The sequence below is a fragment of the Belonocnema kinseyi genome, chromosome 4 (assembly GCF_010883055.1).
Source record: "Belonocnema kinseyi isolate 2016_QV_RU_SX_M_011 chromosome 4, B_treatae_v1, whole genome shotgun sequence".
Taxonomy (NCBI): domain Eukaryota; kingdom Metazoa; phylum Arthropoda; class Insecta; order Hymenoptera; family Cynipidae; genus Belonocnema; species Belonocnema kinseyi.
In genome coordinates this window covers 29,562,788-29,576,636 of record NC_046660.1, presented here as the reverse complement: position 1 = coordinate 29,576,636, position 13,849 = coordinate 29,562,788, and the positions used below count along the sequence as shown (strand labels likewise).

The window sequence follows — 13,849 nt, the reverse complement described above, 5'->3', positions numbered from 1 at the left end:
CGGCCTCGGATAAAGCGGCCTCGGATAAGCGAGGTTCTACTGTATTTAGTTTCAGATTACATAATTAAATATAAGCTAATACCTTTTGTTTCGAAGTTTATTCTTTCTTTTAAACATTTATATTTCAATTGTATAAATTTTGATGATGATTGTGATAATTATGAAATGAGTCTGAATTTTATTTTCAAACTTATATTTACATATAGTTTAATTTAAAAAAAAAAAATTTAGGTAATTAATAGATTAGAGGTGTAAAAGTACTGCTTCAAATTTAAAAATATATTCTAAACAATATTTGAGTGTATAAATGGAAATAATTGTTTAATGCATCATGATAAAAGTGAATTAATATTTCAAATACCACAGTTCTAATTTAATAATATTTCAAATGATTCTGATGTTGTCAAGTGAGTATCTGCATTTAATTTTTCTGAAAATGTTTTAATTTTGTTCTTGAATGAGTATCAAAAGTTGCCAAGCAAGAAAATTTTCATAAATAAAAGTGAAAATTAAAAAAACGGAGAGGGGAACTTATTTCGATTTTTGAATGAGAATTATAGTTTAATTCTGTTTATGTTATGAACAGATTAATTAATTATTAGTTCATTAATACTTTTCACAATGTAAATTAAATATAGACTAAATTTAAAAACTTTAATTCAAGTAAACAAATTGACCATTTACATGAATGTTATATTATTAAATATCGGCTATAATTAATGTTATAACATTCTACTGATGTTTAAAATACAAAATTTCAAATTTCATTATTTTATGAACAGAATAATTACTAATTATTAGGTTAATTTAAATTCGAAATTATATTATTTTAATTAAATAATTTTTCAAATGATTCTGATGTACTGAAATGTGCATTTCCATTCGACTTTTCAAAACATATAAAAATATGTTTGATCTCTTTTTGAAATTAGTATCAAAAGTAATTAATAAAACAAATTTTAAAGAATTATGTGATATTAAAAGAAAACGCAAAATACACATTATTTCTATGTTTGAATGAAAATGATTGTTTAATGCTTTTTATGTTATCATTGATAAAAAAATCAATTAATTGTTAGATGACTGATTGTGTTACAACATCGAACTAGATAAAGATTCAATTATAACTTTTGTTTGCTACCATATTATAATTCCAGAGTTTTTAAGAAGAAAACAATGTTTTCTTTTTTTGCATCTGGGTAATCGTTTTTTTCAATTTTCAAAGAGATAAGTAAAATAAAATTATTGAAAAAGCTCATTTTAAGAATTAGAACAATAGAAGCATGTTAATAATTTTGAAAGATTTTGAGATTAAATTTTTTTAAACAGTTATGGGAAAATTTCAAGCAGTTAATATTACATTCTGAAATAATAATTTAAAATTTTAAAGATTTCAAAATTGTTTAAAAAAATGAAAAATTTTAATACAACTATTTCCACTTTCCGGGATTTAATTCAAATTTAGGTAAACTTAATTTTTTCGGGCGTCAAGAGAAGAAAAAATAAGTAGTTTAGATTCATGGGAAAATTTCAAACCATTTTTTACTAATGAGTTCTAAGAGCTCTTTAAAAAATATTACAAAACTTTTCAAATTATTTCATAAAATAAGAAAAGGGTTTACAAGCTTTTAAAGCAACATCGTGCCAAAATATATAATTTTAGAAAAAATTATAGTAAATTTAAGAGATATTTAGAAATTTTTAAACGATTTAAAAAACAATGAAAATTTATAAGATATTTTAGGACTTTTTAAAAAATGCAGGATAATGACATAAATTCTTTAGGTTCCCAAAACAATTTCTTTAGATTTTTTAATTTGAAAAATGAGCTTTAGGAGAAAATTCAAAAAAGATTTTGAAACATCAAATATTCCTTAAATTTCGAGAAAGAGTAGAAGATTTTAAAACAAAATATGTGAATTTGGTAACATTAAAAAATAAAAAATAAATGAAACAATAAAATTCTATAAATATTTCGAAGATTTAAGGAGAATAAAGAAGATTTTTAAACTGCAGAAGATTAAAAAAAATGCAGATTTATGTGAAAGTTTTTAAACAAAAAGAAAGTTAGACCTTAGAAACGCAAACGTCTGGACACTAATTTTTTTTCAAATTAAAAATTGTGTACAAAATGTACGGAAAACTGAAAACTCATATGGTAAAGTATATTATGCCCTTAATTAAAATAACTTCGAAAGGTCTCGAGTGAAGAAATAAATGTTATTTAAGTTCTTAGGGAAATTGGGGATATTTTGAGGCAGCGTTTTAGATTTTAAATAACTTTTTAAAATTTGAAAAAAAATTCCAGTCAGATAAAAATATTTTTAAAAATTTAAGAAGTTGTGTGTAGATATTAATTTTAAATGGGCTCAAACTTTTTCTATTATTTTGTAAAATCCCGTAAAAAATATATATTTTTTAATCTAGATTTTTTGTTGGCGAATCTGAAATATTAAAAAATCTTTTATAATTTTCTTCAAATTCGTAAGAAATTTTTGAATATTTTGAGGTAAATTTTTTACATTTTAAATGATTTTTCAAAATTTCAAAAAAAATTCGATTCATTTTAAAATATTTTTAGGAATTCAAGAGGCTTTGTATAGATTTAAAATAATTTAAACCCTGGAAGCATATCCGAAAATTTATAGAATATTTATTATTTCTTCTGAAATGATAAAAGACGTAAATATCTTTTAAAAAGGCTAAAATTTTTCTAATAATTTGTAAAATGCATTAAAATAAAATATATATTTTTTAAAATCTTCTACATTATTTTTTTCACACATCTTAAGTATTTAAAATTCTTTCCTAATTGTCTCAAGAAAATAATAAAACTTATATAATTTAAAAAAAAAAACTTCTCATACTTCTTTTTTTGTAAATAATTTGAAAATGCTTGTAACTAAAGAATGTCAAAAAAGCATTCTTGTGTTACGTCAATATATTGTTTAATTTATTTCTATACCTCCCAATACATTTTTGGTGGTTAAAAAAAAATTTCTTTGGTTCAAAGAGATGTTTTTTTTTTTTGCTAATAAAAGTTTTTTCTCAATTAAACATTATTTCTTTACTCTCAAAGTTAATTTTAGTTTAATGCAAAAAATTATCCTAAAGAAACGCTTTCATTTATTTAAAACAAGTCGTAAGTATCGAGCATTAATTTGATAATAAAATTTAATTGACTCTTCTCAATGGGTCTCTTCAGTTTAATGTTAATATCGTCGTTCATGTTAAATATGCAACCGAGACTTCATTATTTTCTATGTGAATTTTCCAATTTTATTTGAACGTAATATTCATAAAGCTTTGATGAAAATTTAATTAATTATTCCCTTATATCACAGTCCTTCGTGATCATAATCAACTCATTGCATTCAATTTTAAAATTAATTAATTTTAATGGAGTGAATGCTGTAAAGATTTTTTCTTCCGTAATAAAAAGTATCTAGATTTTTTTATCTCTTTAAGTGGGTTCAATTATTGACTATGTAGTTACACATTATTATAGTCGATGGTACTTGAAAATGTGAGAATTTTTTTTTTTTATCAGAGAGAGATAATCTATTGACTCTATTTGAAGTGCCACTCACCTCTCGAACGAATCGATTTCTGTTTCCTCTTGTGTGTTGTAAAACATTGACCTGAAATTTTAAAGAGCTCAACAGGCGGGACACGCGAACTGGTCAATAGCTTCAGAGATTTAAAGCTTCATAAATAGCTTTTAAGGGTAGTGAAAAAACCCTTGATTTTCAAGCAGATTTTCAGGAAAAACATCTTTTCAATTCCGGAAAACAATCATTTCGTATATAACTTTTAACATTTAAAACTTTTTGTGGATTTTAAATTGTAAATTATGAATTTTCCCTTTTCCAAAAAAGTCACTAACATTTTATTTTTATTTTATATCACAGATAATTTTTTTTTTAAAGAGTGAAATTAAAAATATTTTTTAAGAACATAGGGCAAGAAATACTTTTAAATGAAATTCAGGTGGATACAATTATTAATTTAATTTTAAAGGGTATACATTTAGTTAATAAAATCAGGTTTTAACTTAAAAAAAAAACAATTTCCAACCAAAGAGTTAAATTTTTTATGAAGTAGTCAAACTTTGAACAAAATAGTTGTATTTCCATCAAACAAAATGAATTTTCAACAAAAAAACAATAATTAGTTTAAATTTCGTCAAAAGAAAAAAATTCAAAGTTCGATATGAAAAAAGGAATTTTCAACAAAATAATTGAAACTTAACCTTTTTATTGACTTTTGGATTTAAAAAAGTAAATTCCTTCTAATACAGAAACCAGCACTTCATAATGATAATAATATAATGGAATTAAATTATTGAAAATCCAACGAAAAATAGGACGTACGCATTTTTTGTTAGCAGTATTAATTTCTTACCAAATTCTTGAATTGTTAACTGGAAAATTATCTAAATTAAAAAAAAAATGAAACAGTTACCTTTTCAGATAAAAAAATTATTCTTGCATAAAATTGATTATATTTTCATTATAGCTGATTTTCAATAAAACAGTTGCATTTTTAATTAAGAAAGATACAGCCGAACAACTGAATTTGCAATCAAATCGTTGAATATTTAAGTAAAACTTATAAAATTATAACGAACAATTGGACAGTTGAATTTTTTGTCAACAGAATTAATGGTTAACCAATGATAGATTAATTTTTCACAAGGCAGTTGAGTTTTTATTTTAAAAAGGATAAAATTCCAACGAGAAATGGAACTGTTAAATTTTCAGTTAAACACATTAATTTTCAACCAGAATAGAATTATTAAAAAGAAAATTGCATTTTCAATAAAACAGTTGAATTTTGAACAAAATAGTTGAATCTTAAACCAATTAAGATTAATTTTGCACGAAACAGCTGAATTTTCAACAAAATAGAAGAATTTTCATCTGAGAAAGAAAAAATTATAAAAGAAAAATGAAACTAATAAATTTGTCTTTAACAATATTAATTCTAAGGAGAAGTATAATTGTTTTTCACAAAGCAGTGCAATTTCCGACTAAAAATAGAATTCTAAACCAAACTAGGTTCATTTTCACAAAAAGCTGAATTTTTAACCAAACATTTAAATTTTTAACTAAAACTGCAAACAGTCTAAGGACAAAGATAGCAAATGATTTTTTTGTAAACAATAACAATTGTCAACCATAATAGATTAATTTTTCACGAAGCGGTTGAATTTTCAAAGATACAGTTTAATTTTTAACTGAAAAATATGAAACTCTCACGCAAAATGGAACTATTAAATCTTCAGTTTATAGAATTAATGTTGAACAAAAAAAAAAGAATTTTTGACAAAGTCGTTCAACTTTAACCACCTAGTTGAATTTTTGACTAATAAAGTTTAATTAGCATGTAATAGTTAATATTTTCAATTAAAAATGATTAATTCTCAAGAAAAAACATAATTGTTGATATTTCAGTCACAACTCGAATTAAAAAGCCTAAACATACAGAAGAATGTCTTCTATCAAAAGCATATTTTTTGAAGGAAATGGAATTTCCTTCCAAATTCAAATTCGAAACCATTTCAATTTAGCTTAAACAGAATATTTTTTCAGCAAATATTATTTGTTCGCTGAAAAATTTATCTAATCTTGCGACCAAATAATTATTTTTGTGTAAAAAAGATATTCACGAAATGAATAGAAGAACATTAAAGATGATGATTTTAATTAAAGAACACTTTTTTCCTGGCAGCCTACTTGTAACGAACTAATTCAAAAAAATTTTGAGCTAATTTTCAAAATAGCTGCAATTTTCAAATAATCATCAGCTATCCGTATTGGAAATCCGAAGTCTTTTAGCAACCCATCTGAGAAAATTATGTTGAAATTTTTCTAATTCCTTGATATAACCTAAAGTGGAAACCGTGCCAGAGAACAATATACATTATAATAGGTCTGACCCGTTCCCAAATTTTCTAAAGCGACACTTGATGAAGCCAAAAATTTTAAGTAATGATAATTAACAATTAGATGTAGTGCTCGTGGGAATCTAAGTTCCTGACATGGTTTTGCATTCAAGGGCATACCATTATGAATGCAGCATGATTCTGAGGTATTGAGGTCGCTTTATAAATTCTCTGCATCTCGCAGTAAATTAATAATCTGCTAAATGTTTAATTCATCAGCATACTCTAGCAGCTTGATAAATTAAAACAGATCAGGTATATCGCTAGCACTTAAAAAAGACAGGAGCTAATTGAGATACTTGTATCACACCTAATTTTGCGAGAAATTCACGGGAATGAGTTCCTTTACATTTTACGAGATCCCCACCCAATTATGCAGCTATCAAACCATTTTAGTATGTGTCCATTAAATCCAAAAGCTTTGACATGCTGCTCATTTAACAATTTATTCATACTCCAGAAGGATATTTTGCCTCTAACTATGCCTTGAAATATCTTGATAATTGTATCAATAATACTAACTGGGTTGTGCTTTTTGATAACGGCTTTACAACCCACTTTGTAGAAAGGAGCAATCTGGCTACATTTCTCTTGCTACAGAAAGACTATTTTCGATAGGGATTTGGTTTCGAATAAAGAAGCAAGTTTCTTCACATTTTACAAAAATCTGAAGTCTAATTGTATAGCTATTGAATAGCTCTAGTACCTGTCCATTCATTTCAAAAGCTTTATCATGTTACTCATTTTATAAATTGTTCATACTTCGGGTGGATCTTTTGTCCCTAACTATGCTCTGAAATATAATGGCAATTCCATTGATAATACTAACTGGTCTGTGGTTTTTCATATCGGATTTGCCGCTCAATTTGTGGATAGGAGCAATTTCCATTGCTGCGGAAAGATTCTCTGGGAAAGTATTTTCTATAAAGAAACCAAAATGGTTTACGAATAGCGCAGTAACCATAGCTCCGTCCAAATATATTTTTTTATTAGTAGCAAATCCAGGATGATCAGTATATTCAAATAAAGAAACCAGTTCCTTCAGATTTTACAGAAATCCACCGCCCACTTGTATAGCAATCAAAACATTCTAGTATCTGTCCATTAAATTTATAAGCTTTGCAATGCTACTCATCTAACAAATTTAATACTGCTCATCTAACAAATTTTATGCTACTCATCTAACAAATTGTTCATAATTCAGATAGATCTTGTGTCTCCAACTATGCTCTGAAATATCTTGGCAATTACATTGATAATACTAACTGGTCTGTGGTTTTTCTTATCGGATTTGCCGCTCAATTTGCGGATAGGAGCAATTTCCATTGCTGCGGAAAGATTCTTTGAGAAAAAATGATCTATAGAGAAATCAAAGTGGTTTACGAATAGCGCAGTAAATATAGCTCCGTCCAAATATATTTTTTCATTAGTCGCAAATCCAGGATGATCAGTATATACAAATAAAGAAACCAGTTCCTTTAGATTTTACAGAAATCCACCGCCAACTTGTATAGCAATCAAAAAATTCTTGTATCTGTCCATTAAATTTATAAGCTTTGCAATGCTACTCATCTAACAAATTTAATGCTACTCATCTAACAAATTTAATGCTACTCATCTAACAAATATCTCATGCTTCAGATGGATCTTTTGTATCTCACTATACTCTGAAATATTTTGACAATTGTATTAATAATACTAACTCGTCTGTGGTTTTTTATATCGGATTTACCACTCAATTTGTGGATAGAAGCAATTTCCATTGCTGTAGGAAGACTCTTTGGGATAGGTATTTTCTATAAAGAAACCATAGTGGTTAACGAATAGCGCAGTAACTGTAGCTCCGTCCAAATATATTTTGTTATTAGTCGCAAATCCAGGATGATCAGTATATTTAAATAAAGAAACCAGTTCCTTCAGATTTTACAGAAATCCACCGCCCACTTGTATGACTATTAAAACATTCTTTGCAATGCTACTCATCTAACAAATTTAATGCTACTCATCTAACAAATTTTTCATGCTTCAGCTGGATCTTTTGTATCTTATTATGCTCTGAAATATCTAGACAATTGTGTTAATAGTACTAACTGGTCTTTGGTTTTTTATATCGGATTTACCACTCAATTTGAGGATAGAAGCAATTTCCATTGCTGTGGAAAGACTCTTTGGGATAGGTATTTTCTATAAAGAAACCATAGTGGTTAGCGAATAGCGCAGCAACTGTAGCTGCATCCAAATATTTATTTTTTATAATTTGCATATCCAGGAAGATTAGTATATACAAATAATAAAGCAAGTTCCTTCACATTTTACAAAGATTAAACACCCACTTATATAGCTATTAAACCATTCTAGTATCTGTCCATTAAATCGAAAAGTTTTTTCATGCTGCACATCTAGAAAATTATTCTTACTCCAGAGGGATATTTTTCCACTAACTATGCTCTGAAATATCTTGACAATTTTGTTGATAATACTAACTGTTCTATGGTTTTTTTATATCGGCTTTATCACTCAATTTGCTGATAGAAGCAATCTAGATAAATTTCCATTGCTTGGGAAAGATTCCTTTTGAGAGGGATTGGCTATAAAGAAATCATTGTGGTGTAAGAATATCGCAGCAACTATAACAACATACAAAGATGTTTTTTGTTCGTCTTATATCCAGGGAGATTATTACGTACAAATAAAGGAGCAAGTTCCTTTAAGTTTTACAGAGATCCACCCTCCACTTTTATAGCCATTGAACTATTCTAGTAATTGTCCATAAAATCAAAAAGCTCTGAGCTTTTGAATTAAGCTCAGATGATTAACTTAATCGAAGGCTTTTGGAAAGTTTGTGGAATTTGAATACGATTGTAAATTTCTATATGGGGCCTTTCTTATAAATTGTGAATAAACCGAAAATAAAGCCATACGGCTTATCTAACAAATTATTCATAGTCCAGATAGATATTTTGTCTGTGATTATGCTCATAAATATCTGGACAATTGTATTAATAATACTAAACGATCTGTAGTTTTATGTTTCGGCTTTATCACCCACTTTGTAGATATAAGCCATATAGCTACACCTCCACTGCTGCGGAATGACTTCTGTTGATAGGGATATGCTATAAAGAAACCATAGTATTTTAAGAATAGCGCAGCAAGTATTTTTGAAGACTATATAAATACTTCTAATCATTAAATTTTATCACTTGAAATATCCAAAGATTTTCCTTTATTAGGCTTGTATTAGGAAAAATGGAATTTACAAATACAGAAGAAAAATTGTAATCAAAAATCTTTACAATGGCCGGTATAGAATCAGCATGCTTATCTAGGGAGTCTAGCGTCCGAGTAGTCCTTGAAAACCTATCATAGCCCTTATATTTTTTTGCTTGGAGAAACATCGAAGACTCCCTGAATTTTTCATCCTAGAAATGTTATTCCTTTGAAGAAAATCAAAATACGCTAAACAGTCTTTTGCTAGATGCAGGTACATCATAATTCATTACCCAGTGATTCTTAATTTGACTTTTGATTTGTGTTTGTTTTTGGAAAGTAGAAAAAACACATTTTTAACAATTAAGTTTTCATTCTATAACAGTGGAGAGTGACAAAGCTGCAAACGAAAATATATTAAAGTTTGTTCATTTTTGTTTGATTTTTTTTCCAGCTTTGACAACAATTTATTAAGTGTTAGTGAAATTTGATAATTCTTTGCTGCTGGTATATTAAAATTTACTTCAATTCCACGTGTAATAAGCTTTTATTGATTGAAATTTGTTCAATTATGACTGACTTAACCAGCAGTATTTGAATCTTCATGGTAGATAAAAATGAAAAATTGGTACATAAAAAATTAGGTAATTTTATTATTCACATTGAAATTCAACAATATTGTTCGTTTGTCACCCTTTTGGATTATAGTATCTATTATTAAATTAATTGATCATACATATCTTTTATAAAAAATTAAATACTTGGTTCAAAGTTGAAACATTTGATTAAAAAATCATGTTTGTTGTTAAAAAATTCATTTCGTTGGCTTAAAGTTTAATTAGCTTTTCAAAAAATCATTTTTTGTTTGTCGAAAAAATAACTTTCCTAGCTACAAATGTAATTGTTTTATTTTTGGTTGAAAATTTCTTCTTTTTAAATTGAAAATTAAGCTACTTGTGTAAAAATGGAACCATTTTGTTAAAAAATTATTTTCTTGACAGAAGGTTTATCTATTTAGTTAAAAATTGGACTCATTTGTTAAATTTTTTTTCATCAATTAACTTTTTTGATTGCAAATAAAATTATTCCATTTTTTGTTAAAAATTGATTTTTTAAACTGCAAATTTACCTTCTTGTTTGAAGATTGAACTTTTTTGTTAAAACTTTATCTGATTGTTAACGGTTCATTAATTTTGTTCAAAATTTAACAATCTAGTTGAAAGTTCTTTATTTAATTTAATTTTTAGCCAAAAATGTAACTTTTTTTATTTTTGGTGGAAAATTGATCTTCTTCAGTATAAAATTTCCTTGTATCAGGTGGAGGTTAATCACTTCTGTTAAAAATTCTTGTTTTTGCTAGGAAGTTCAAGTTCTGAATGAAAAGTTGAAGCATTTAAACTACTTTGTTGAAAATTATTATTTTTTTTTTAGGGTGCATCATTTTTAAACTGAAATGTTATCTGTTTCGTTGAGAAATAAATTATTTTCTTTGGTTGACGTAGTTTGCGTAATATTCATCTATTTGTTTCCACATGATTTCTTTCAGTTTAAAATTGAATTCTGCTAAAAAAAGTCAACTAATTTCTTGAAGATTCTTTTTTACTAAAAATCTGTCATTTTTAATTGAAAGATTAACTTTTTTAAATTCGCCTTTTCTGTGACTGATAATTCATTTTGTTCTTGCAAGTTTTAACTATTTGGTTCAAAATCAAACAATTCAGTTGAAAATTTCACTTAATTTATTCTTTATAAGTTGAAAATCGAAATTTGTGATAGCAAATTCATGTAACATATTTTGATGATAAATTATCTCCTTGAATAGATCATTAATCTTCTTTCTTGAGAATTAATCACTTTGGTCGAGGATTCAACTCTTCTGAAAAATTCGTGTTCTTAGTTGAATTTATCTAGTTTAAAAATATTTTTTACTAAAACTTAGTTTTGAAAACAGAAAATTAAAGATATTATTTTAGGTTGCAAATAGATCTTTTTATTTGAAAATTTAACTACTTTGTGTAAAATCGTGTATTTATTTACAAAATTGTCTTTTGGTGGAAAATTAATCTTTTTGGTGTAAATTTCAACAATTTCAAAAGTTATCTTTTTTGGCAGAAAATTTTACTGTTTTGTTAAAAATAAGTCATTTTGGTTTGGAAATTAATATTTAAGAGAAAAAATTGATCTTTCTTTATTGATAAATCTTCTCTCTTTGCTAGAAATTAATTTTGTTTCTTTTATTTGTTAATAATTACGTTAAAAAGTCGACTATTTTGTTGAATATTCATCTTTCATTATTGCAAATTAATTTTCTTTTACAAAATTCTTCTTTTCTAGTTTTAAAATCTAAGGTTTCTTCAGAATTTTGATTGTTTATCTTGAAATCTTAACTACTTTAAGGATAATTCTTCTAGATAAGTGGAAAATTAACGTTGTTCATTTAAAACGCATCTGTTTAATTAAGGATTCAACAATTTGATTTCAAATTCATCTTGAAATTTTCCTTTAAATTCAACTGCTTGATAACTTTGTTGTTAAAAGTTTGCTTTTTAACTTTATATCTCATTGCTTTATTTTTGTTTAAAAACTCACCTTTTTAAGATCAGAATTCTGAGAGAATTCAAAAGATTTTTTCGTTAAAAGTAAATTTTTGTAGGTTACAAATTCAACTTCTATTAAAAAATTCAACCACTTGGTTACACGTGTAATCATTTAATTTCAAATTGATCTATTTTTGTTAAAAACTGGTCATTTTGTGCTTGAAAATTTATCTTTAATGTTAGGAAAGTCATTTTTCTTCGTTAAATATTCAATTTTCTTCTAAAGAAATAGCCTTTTGGCTTCAAAATTCAACTACAGCAGAGCGTTGCTTATCCGAACTATTGTAGACCAGTTCCCACTTGGATGAGCATGAAACTCGGATAAAATGGAAATTTAAATAAAAAGAAGTCTCAGTATAATAAACTGAAATTATACTTAAATAAATATTCAAATTGTACAATTAATTTTTGAAAAAATCTTATGAATAGTTTACATTGCATATGTCATGATGTATCTTTATTTAAGAACGATCCACACAGTTTTTAACGTATAGAGCATTTAGATTATCAACCAATCAGATCAAAGGTTTAGGAAGATCTGCCCTGGTTGGTTAAGACTAGTTCATGTGTAAGAATAATGCATAAATCTCGGATAATACTGCCTACTTTTGTACTATAGCTCGGATAAGATCTCGGATAATCGCGAACTCGGATAAAGCGGGTTCGGATAAAGCGGGCTCGGATAAAGCGGGCTCGGATAAGCAAACCTCTACCGTATTTAGTTTAAAATGCAATTACTGAATTTTTAATGTCAATAATGTTGGTCTTTAATGTATCGATAGGGAATTAAATATAAATGTTTGATCTGAGAAGTGCCTCGTCTTACAATACCTTTGTGATTTCCCTCCTATGTGACTTTATGGTTAGAAAGAAAAATAAAATGAATTTCTCGTTTTAAGAAAACGCTGATCCCAACTGTTGAAAAATATTGATATTTTCAATTGATCAATTGGCTTTTTGAATCGAGCACCAGCAAAGGAAGCTGTACGTGACTAGCCATAAACGGATAACCAAGCTTTACCAAATGTAAAATTTATGGTGCCTCTAAATTTGTTTCAGCCGGATTCTACACGATCGAGCAACGAACGAAGAATTACTGGATCATTTTTCTCAATACGAATTTATGGTTGAATGTCGGTTCCGTGATCGATAATCGGGTGCCACAACGCTCCACCAACACCGCCACGGACAATTCGAACGACCCTCTAGGTCAGTGGGCTTGGTTCCAATCCGTTCTGGATACTGCAAGAAGTAAAAAGGAAACCGTAAGTAGACATGAAACCTTATCCAGCTTGATGTGACAAATCTTTTTTCGTTGATTGATCGATAGTATGATTTCATTTTTATCAAATATCCAAGGCTATAAAAAAAGCTATCGAGTTTATAGGGCACATCAGTGCTGGCAGAGCGAGTCTTTGAGGGTGTTCACGTTCTTTTGGACTTTTTTGCTAAAGGAGCGGAAAACTGCAGAAAACCTGGACAATATCGTAAAAAGTCACCTCTCCGAGCGCTTTCCAAACCTGTCCTTACTTAAGGCTCGTTACTCGACGACCGCCGATTAAAGCCAATAAAGATTTTGCAGTTTGAAACGAAAAAAATTGCAACATTGTTCATTTTTATAACGATCAATTTTCAACTAATAACCGAATAGTTTGATATTTTATTTAAAAAACTAATTTTCAAACGAATAAAGACCAATTTTTAATCAAATAGTTTCTCGACCAAAAAATTAATCATTAACTAATTAAATACATTTTCAAGAAATTCATTTAACTCTTACACTTACATTTTTGAATGAGAAGATTAATTTTATATCCAGAAAAAATTAATTTTCAAGAAATTTGTTTAACTGTGGACCAAGTAGTTAAAATTTTTAAATAAAAATATTGTTTTTATATCCAGAAAAACGAATTTGCAACCAAATTTCTAACTTAAAACGATTAATATTTAACCAATCATGGAAAACTTGAATTTCTTTTCTAAAAAATTCTCATTCTACAAAAAAAAAATCTTTCACGAAATAGTTCAATCTCCAACCAAAGAAAATAATTCTTTAAAAAATAGTTCGACGTTTAAGCGAGTAGTTTAATTTAAA

General features: G+C 27.1%; 1 protein-coding gene across 1 annotated transcript in view; it reads left to right on the top strand.

The window, feature by feature from the left end:
* Window positions 1-13,849, top strand: part of LOC117171570 (acid sphingomyelinase-like phosphodiesterase 3a) — a 207,162-nt gene that overhangs the window by 132,533 nt on the left and 60,780 nt on the right. The window contains exon 6 of the mRNA XM_033359005.1: window positions 12,814-13,019. Within this exon, the coding sequence (XP_033214896.1) occupies window positions 12,814-13,019 (206 nt within the window). The remainder of the gene's footprint in view (window positions 1-12,813; window positions 13,020-13,849) is intronic.